This window comes from Electrophorus electricus, chromosome 1 (assembly GCF_013358815.1).
Source record: "Electrophorus electricus isolate fEleEle1 chromosome 1, fEleEle1.pri, whole genome shotgun sequence".
NCBI classification, from domain to species: domain Eukaryota; kingdom Metazoa; phylum Chordata; class Actinopteri; order Gymnotiformes; family Gymnotidae; genus Electrophorus; species Electrophorus electricus.
Window position 1 is genome coordinate 9,530,001 of NC_049535.1, and position 8,692 is coordinate 9,538,692.

General features: G+C 39.2%; 1 protein-coding gene across 4 annotated transcripts in view; it reads left to right on the plus strand.

Annotated features, from left to right (window-relative positions):
• LOC113585555 (cytokine-dependent hematopoietic cell linker) overlaps positions 1-7,165 on the plus strand; it is a 19,109-nt gene extending 11,944 nt beyond the window's left edge. For all 4 annotated transcript variants that reach the window (XM_035532573.1, XM_035532571.1, XM_035532566.1 and 1 more), the window contains 14 exons: positions 319-371; positions 531-573; positions 747-809; positions 1,129-1,163; positions 1,295-1,317; positions 1,548-1,712; positions 1,839-1,863; positions 1,944-1,965; positions 2,054-2,123; positions 4,480-4,508; positions 5,020-5,105; positions 5,314-5,391; positions 6,043-6,198; positions 6,910-7,165. In XM_035532573.1, the coding sequence (XP_035388466.1) occupies positions 330-371; positions 531-573; positions 747-809; positions 1,129-1,163; positions 1,295-1,317; positions 1,548-1,712; positions 1,839-1,863; positions 1,944-1,965; positions 2,054-2,123; positions 4,480-4,508; positions 5,020-5,105; positions 5,314-5,391; positions 6,043-6,198; positions 6,910-7,065 (993 nt within the window). In that variant the 5' untranslated portion in view covers positions 319-329 and the 3' untranslated portion in view covers positions 7,066-7,165. The remainder of the gene's footprint in view (positions 1-318; positions 372-530; positions 574-746; positions 810-1,128; positions 1,164-1,294; positions 1,318-1,547; positions 1,713-1,838; positions 1,864-1,943; positions 1,966-2,053; positions 2,124-4,479; positions 4,509-5,019; positions 5,106-5,313; positions 5,392-6,042; positions 6,199-6,909) is intronic.
• Positions 7,166-8,692: the final 1,527 nt, after the last annotated feature.

The following is an 8,692-nucleotide window of genomic DNA, read 5'->3' on the forward strand; positions in this document are numbered from 1 at the left end:
CATTAAATTTTTAACTGTTTCTTTAAAATCCTGATGTTTAATGTTGACCAAGATGGTAGTTGTGTGTTTTTGACACTGACAGACTTTCACTGAGAGATGTGTGTGTCATAGATTACACTGGAGCAAGTTTATAAGTGTTCCAACATGTCCATCTGGTGGCCAAAATATGATATTGCAATATGGACTAAATTATTTCAGCAACATTTCAGTTTGACTTACTCACTTACTCTGTGGTAATGTGTGTGTGTGTGTGTGTGTGTGTGTGTGTGTGTGTGTGTGTGTGTGTGTGTGTGTGTGTGTGTGTGTGTGTGTGTGTAGATAGGCATCCTATGAAAACATGGGCTTCTGAGAGTGGAGCAGAAGATTACAGGGTTGGTGCCTCAGAATAATTTACTATCTGTGTGTGTGTCTGTGTGTCTGTGTGCATATGTGTGTTAGTGTTAGTTAAAAATGTTAGTTTTCCTGAGCACTAGAATAAAGCTGCAATAATTATATTGTGTAACCTGAAGTTGAACTGTGTTTATCCTCAGAAGGCTATGGACCTTCCTCCACAACTCCCCAGGAGAGCAGCAGGTAAGGCCAGACCACTCCCTCAAACCCTCAGAGCACTCCCTCAAACCCTCAGTGCACTCCCTCAAACCCTGGGCTCACCAGCGCTGTCGCTGTGGACACAGCAATTACAAAGACACCCAAAAGGAATACATCCTATAATTACATTAACTATGCTTTGATTTCCTCCCAAACAGGAAATATAGCACCGCTTATAAACAGGGATCTGAAACCAGGCAGACGGCCAAAGATTACAACAGGTTAGACTGAGCTTTTGCACACAGACAGCCATGACCCACACTGGCCTCTTTATAAGGCCTAAGTTCTGATATTTAAAGACCTGCTGCTTCTGTTACATAATGAACATTTGTTCTCCACACTTGGCCCACATGTCTGACAGGAGTAACAGGCATCTGGCTACTGTTGGCTGTGTTACTTGCCAGTATACCATCAGCTACACACTAGTCCCAGTGGACACATCCAGCTCCCACAGGAGTGCCTGTGGAAACCTAGTTTCAACTCTGTTCATGTGAAGAGGTGTATGATAAAGGTTTAACCTATTTTTTTCCCTTTGTGCAGAAAGAAGATCAAAGACTTTAGGCTCTAATGAACCGGTAGAAGTAAAACTTCTGTGTTTTTACTTGAGCAGATTCATCCTTTACCATAATATCAGAATCATATGATTAGAGCCTGATGATATTGACATTATTTTATTATTACTTTTATTTATTTATTTATTTTCCAGAACACCATCAAGATTCCACCAAGGTAAGGGACTATTTTTATGTATTTGCTCCATTTTAATAAAGTTAAAATAGTTTCTGTAACATGGAGCGATCACAAGGCGGACGTATACGCAGAGAAGACCGAGATCTATTAAGATCTATCTATCTATTGATGGGTTTTCTTTGACCATTATACGTCTTCTTAGCACAAATTAGCAAAAATGCAAAAAGCCCTATTAAATATAGTAATGAAAGAATATATGTGTGTTCCAGACCAGTGAAATCTTTCCCAAGAGACCAGGGGAGTGAGTCATATTTCACAGATACCTTGTCTCAGAATACCCATGCATTTCACCATCATATCGATTCACCCCCAACCAGACCCCCACCCAACACCCCCTTCTGTCCTGCCACAAACTACACAACCCCCCAGCCAGGGTGAGTGAGCATTATTAGTGTTTCTCTCTCTTTTGCTTAAACACACACACACACACACACACACAAGGAGGTATACAATATCAGTAACAGGTTTACATTATTGACTTAATTTCTTACTTTTTACAGCTCAAGTCCAGATGGCAGTGAGGGTGTAAGTTGATTTTCTGATATATACACAAACAACCAAATAAACGACAACATACAGGTAATCAATCTGCCGTTTCTGCCCAGGTTAAAGAGAGCAGGTTATTGGGTAAGTATTACATTCAGTTACACTTGGAGTTCTGTTCACTGCTCTTCCTCTCAACACCTGTCACTCATCTCCTCTGGCTCCTCCCAAGTAACCAGGTTCAGGAATGACTCCTCCCACAGACACTCCCTGGATCTGGAGTCTCACGATCTGCATCAAAGGTACTTCATTGTCAGTGAAATCCTACCTGTTTCCACTGCCCTGCTCGACTCTGAGGAAGAATGTGAATTATGCATGACTGCCTTTACGAAACTGCTCCTTCCATCCTGTTGTGATCCTGTTATCTCTGTGCAAAGAAGGCCTCAATTACAACACATTATCACCCACTCAGCAGAGAACAGCTGATAAAATATTTGTTAAGCTCTTTATGAGTGCAGTTCAGTGGCAATTGGTGCAATGGCCATGTCTGAATCCCGAGACCTTATCAGAGTAGACCTGCAGCGCTGTAGTAGAAAAGAATGTGCAGGCAGCGTTTAGGCCATTATCAAAGGAAATCACATTTGCAGTAGACGCTCTACTCCTAGATGGGGGCAGGGAGGAGTTTTTACATGTCTTGCCCTATGTTGCAATCACAAGGAGAGGAGAGGAGAGAACCTGCCTCTGCAGTCCTCTGAACTGCTATAACCTTTTAGCTGTGTTACAGTCAAAGCCAAAAGATTTGAGACTGACACAAATTTTGGTTTTCGCAAAATTTACTGTCTCGTTTTTTTAGATCCTTTTGTCAGAAGTTTATATGGTATAGTGAAGTACAATTATAAGCATTTCATAGGTTTTTAACTTTTTATTGACAAATACATCCCTTGGATGAGAAGCAACCCCACACATGAATGGTCTCAAGATGCCTCACTGTTGGCATGACACATGGTAGTGCTCACGTTTTCTTCTCCAGACAATCATTTGTCCAGATGTTCCAAACAGTCTGAAGGGGGCTTCATCGGAGAAAATAACTTAACTCCAGTCCTCTGCAGCCCAGTCACAATACTTCCTGCAGAATGTCAGTCTGTCCTTGATGTTTTTCTTGGAGAGAAGTGGTTCTTTGCTGCCCTTCTTGAAACCAAGCAATCCTCCAAAAGCCTTTGCCTCACTGTGAATGCAGATACACTCACACCTGCCTTCTGCCATTCCTGAACAAGCTCTCAACCAAAGGATGTAATAAAAAATTAGCCTAAAAATACTGCCATGAATAAGGAATGGTATCAAAGCCTCCTCCAAGAGCAACTTCTCCCAACAATCTCAATTTGGTGATGAACGATGTTCCAGCAAGACAGAGCACCATGTCACAAGACAAAAAATGATAACCAAATGGTTCAGTGAACAAAAATTTGAAATTTTGTATCTATGGCCAGAAAACTCCCCAGATCTCAATCCCATTGAGAACCTGTGGTCAATCCGCAAAAAGACGGTGAGCAAAGAAAAACACAGAAACTGTGATCAACTCCAAGCATTGATTAGGCAAGAATGGAGTGCCATCAGTCAAGATTTTGCCCAGAAGCTGATATCCAGCATGCAAAGGAGAATTGCAGAAGTCTTAAAAAGAAGGGTCAACACTGTAAATATGAAGTCTTTGCTTAAACTGGATGTATTTGTCAAAAGTTTTTTTAAAAAACGTATGAAATGCTTATAATTGTACTTCACTATACCATATAAACATCTGACAAAAGGATCTAAAAAAAAAACTGAGGCAGTAAACATTGTGAAAACCAACATTTGTGTCATTCTCAAAACCTTTGGCAAGGACTGTACATTAGGGGCCCTTCTGTTTGGGATTGTGCTTGGCTGAGGTATTTTAAGGAGGTTTCCCTGTTTTCATTGTTTTGTTTTGTGGTGTTCTTATAAAACAAAAGGCTTTGCTGCACATGTTTACAGTAATTGTGTCATTTATGTTGGCCAGAGGAGGATGGGCCCCCCATCTTCTCCAGGTCTCTTCCTCATGCTCCAGGGAGTTTTTCCTGGCCACTGTCACCCTTGGCTTGCGCACCGGGGCTTGGACTCCGACATGTGTAAAGCTGCTTTGTGACAACAGATATGGAAATAAATTTGACTTTGATTTGATCATTTGTTGACAGTAATTGTGTCAGTTGTTGACAGCAACTGTATTATTTGTTGATAGTAACTATCGTTTGTTGACAGTAATTGTATAATTTGTTGACAGTAACAGTCATTTGTTGACAGTAATTGTGTCAGTTGTTGACAGTAACTGTATTATTTGTTGATAGTAACTATCGTTTGTTGACAGTAATTGTATAATTTGTTGACAGTAACAGTCATTTGTTGACAGTAATTGTGTCATTTGTTGACAGTAACAGTCATTTGTTGACAGTAATTGTGTCATTTGTTGATTGTAACTATCATTTGTTGACAGTAATTGTATCATTTGTTGATAGTAACTATCATTTGTTGACAGTAACTGTCATTTGTTGACAATAACTATCATTTGTTGTCAGTAATGTTATCATTTTTGACAGTAACGGTGTTATTTGTTGACAGTAATTGTATTTCTCTCCCACTCTCCTAAAGCCAGTCAAAGCAAAGGAACACAGGCTCAGGCAAGTGTTTGCTTTACATGTTGTAAAATGTGGGAAAACATCACATTTTTTTGATGTTACTGTTTGTCAATGATCCAGGAAGGATTTAAAGAAAGAGTTAGGCCAAAAAACTAATTCATGCAATGTTCCCTTAAAACCCTGTGCACTTTATTCGCCAAGATAACAGTGCCCTGTGCACTGAAGGTACAAAGCTAACATAGCTAACAAGTAATGAAGATTTTTCTCTCTGTCCTGTCGTATGCCAAAGCTACAGGTCCTAGTTGTATTCTAAGATAAACGTCCTGGTGTGAGTTATGTTCTAGATTCCATCCTCCAAGTTTGAGTTGTATTGCAGGTAAAGTTTGCAGGGAAAAATTATGTGGAAGGATAAATATTGTGGTTTTACTTATAGGTTGTAATTGATTCAGTTGTGTGGTATTAACTGTGAGGAAATTAGGTTCAATTGTGTGATATGAATTGTGTTGTTATAAGGTTCAATTGTGGAGTTTGAGTTGTTTTTCTGCTGGTTCAGATTCAGTGAGAAAGCACCATGAGTGGCCACAGGTCAAAGCAGACAGTGAGAACAGAAGCTACACCGGACACAGCAAACCAAAAGAGGTTAGATACACAGATACACACAGCCACACACACACAGCAAAGCCAAGCAAAAGAGGTGGAGCACACATACACTCTCACACACACACACACACACACGCATATAAAGACAAAGACAGCACATCTTTGTGCGCTCTTCTAATCTCTACGGAACGATACAGAGTTTGTGTAACAGAGCTAATAAGAGTCTGTGTCCTTCCCTCCTCTGCAGGTGTCTGCAGAACAGGACTGGTACGTAGGGGCCTTCAGCAGAGCGGAGGCAGAGCACGCACTGCACCTGGTGAACCAGGTAACGACCACACACACACACACACACACAACAGCAACAACAACCTGAAGACCACCAACCTGCACTCACAGCTGGTCAGTTCATGGTTCATCAAACACCTATTTATCATTGTTTTGATATAGGCCTTATGCTTACTTAACATTTATTTTAGCTATCAGTATTGATTGCTGTATATCAGCAGTGTTCTAGTTCAACTACTATACTGTACATTGTGTGTACCTACTGTACATACAGTGTATGAGTAGATGACAAAGCACTTTTGTAAGTCACTCTGGATAAGAGCGTCTGCTAAATGCTAAAAATGTAAATGGAACCCTCTGAACCCGAACCCTCTGAAAGTCTGGAACCTTATCCACATTGGAGCAGTTCGACTATGGATTGCAGGGTTAAGAATACCAGTTGACTCCAGGTGCCTGATGTTCCTGTCTGGTCTATTTTAAATTTCTGACTTTAACCACTTGCTTCCAACCCCTTGCTGAAATGCATACAGGAATTAAAAAGAACCAATATAACTGTGTAGAGAAAAGATCAGACAGCTGCAATCCAAGTCAAAGAGCTCTCAGACCATCCCTCTGTGGTCTTATCCTAGTGGAGGGTGTAAGTTAGTCCGCTTGTCACCATCATGCCCTGTGCTACTGTGTGTCCTGGCAGGAAGGAGCTTTTCTAGTGCGTGACTGTTCCAGGAACACTACCCATGAACCCTTTGTCCTGGCTGTCTTCTACGATAACAGAGTGTTCAACATTCAGATCCGCTTCTGCATGGAGACCTGCAAATACACACTGGGAACCCGGATAAAGACCACTGATGTGAGTCTGTAATGCTGACACTGCTCTCTTATTAAGCGCGCTGAGGAAGTGACATAAGGGCATGCTCTGTCACTGCACAGCTGGAGTGGTATTCACAAATACCATTACACATCACATAACAACTTAGACATCTGCTGTTGGTATTCTTAATACCAGATAGTATTGCTCCTAAAACACTACTAAGTTCATTTGCTTGCACAAATTAACAGCACTTCAGTCCAATGGTGTGCCTTTATCTATTACATTGTTATTAGCTAATGGCTGAGTGGGAGTGACGATGCATGACACCATGCACTCACAAGCCACTGCTGACACTATTACGTCTTAAACATGGCGCATTAAGCAGTGTTATGTGAGAATGTAAAAGGAACCCAAAGAGCATGTAGTGAGATGAGAAAAGAGCTAAATGTCATAAATGTAAATGTAAATGAGAACAGAGCATGTGGCGAGAGAGGAGAAAAGAGCATGTGGTGAGAGTAGAAAAGAGCATCTGGTGAGATGAGAAAAGAGCATGTAGTGAGATGAGAAAAGAGCATGAGGTGAGAGGAGAAAAGAGCATGGGGTGAGAGGAGAAAATAGCATGAAGTGAGATGAGAAAAGAGCATGTGGTGAGATGAGAAAAGATCATGTGGTGAGAGGCAAAAAAGAAACAACAGGCAAAATGACAGGGTTGAATATAGAAAGCTACCACCATTTGCTCTTGTGTTCCAGACGTTTGACTCCGTGGCTGACATCATCAAATTCCACTCCATCTTCCCCATCATGCTCATTGATGGACGGAACCCATTAGCAATGTCCAGTCAAAAGAGACACTGCATCCTAGTGTATCCAGTCACAATCCAAGATATGAACCAACTACTGAGCTAAACCACGGACTTCGCTAGTTTTTATTATACAACTACAATGATGTTTAATTCAACACACAGCCATGTATTAACAAATGTCAGTACGAATAAAGTATGTTTAGTCAAAAGACTACAAATGTCCTTTATTTCAATAATTTTACCAATTACATAATAATTTTGCACTAACTAGTAATTTAGTATTTTAATATGTAAAATTATTTGAAAGCATTTCCCCACATTTTGCATTTGGATTCTCAGGAAATAGTGATCAGGGGACTTGTTTTATTTTGTACAACTGCAATCAGCTACTAAATCCATCCAAAAAGTATGAAGTTAAATGATGGATTTGGAGACTGCTCAATCAAAAAAACTCAAAGATCCAAACAGATAAAACAATAAACTCTGAACATAACCCTGCTGTTCAGATTCTGTCTAATTCAGTATTGAAAAATGGCAGGTACTATAAGAAACATGAATCCCTAAATACAGTGCACGGTTATAGTAGTATTGTATTATAAATACATGGTTACGCTAGACACGATTGCAGAGGTGGGAACTAAATGTATTACTTTATTACCCTTAAATGTGCTGGACACCACATGAAAATGGACATCACAGGCAAACGTACAGTGCTGCTAGCATGCTGGTTATAAGTGAGGTACAAAAACAAACTGACAGTATATCATTATGTTCAGGCCTTGCAGTGACAAAATAATTAATAATAATTATTATTATTATTTAGTTTTTCATTTGTTTTAAGGCTGGCATTAAATGTTGCTCTGACATTATGGTTAAAATAATTTTAAAAAATAGCAATTATATTTCTTAAAAAAGAACAGTACTCAGCATTCATTTGTTTTCTTATACTTATTTTAAAATCTATAGTTTCTGCTACAGTAATATGTTTGAGGAACCAAGCTTTCATTTTTGAGATTCTGAAAGAACAACAGCCTTCCAAAGACATCCAAGGAAGAATAAAAGGAGCAATAACGCTTAGGAAAGTGATTCAGGATGTATAGATATTGAATTTCTTGGGCCAATATGATAACCAATAATTAGCACCTCGTTGTGTCTGATACCTTCAAACAATAATCTATATGCGAAGTGTTAAACTGTTAAACTGATCATTAGTTTTATTTAGGCACGTCAGAGGTAAATCAGACAACAAAATTATTGTGAACATACATTATTGTAAATCTACATCGCTCTTAAAAAAGGGGAATAACAGTAGTTTCATTACATATTATTTTCTAAATGTTAAGCGTTATTTTATTTTCTACGATGTTAAGTGTCATTTTATTGCTGACCTGGTGCAGCTATAAGAAAGCCTATATCTGGAAACCCCAAAAAACAAAAACTCAACATCAAAACTACAGTGACCAACTCCAGAGACTTAATGAGGTATGAGCAAAATCAAAACAAATCTGATGAGGAAATTATTCCACAGGTTGCACTTTACAAAAGACATCATTTCTGATTATTTTTCTTATAAATGCAGTAATATATAAACAAGGCCTATATTAAACAGAAGACTTAATTTGTTGGACAGGTGAAGACTATCAGTTGTAATTATCATCTAACATGTCATTATCGAACCGATAATTCAATATCGTACCGTCCTTATCGGCAAATAATACATCGACTACTGA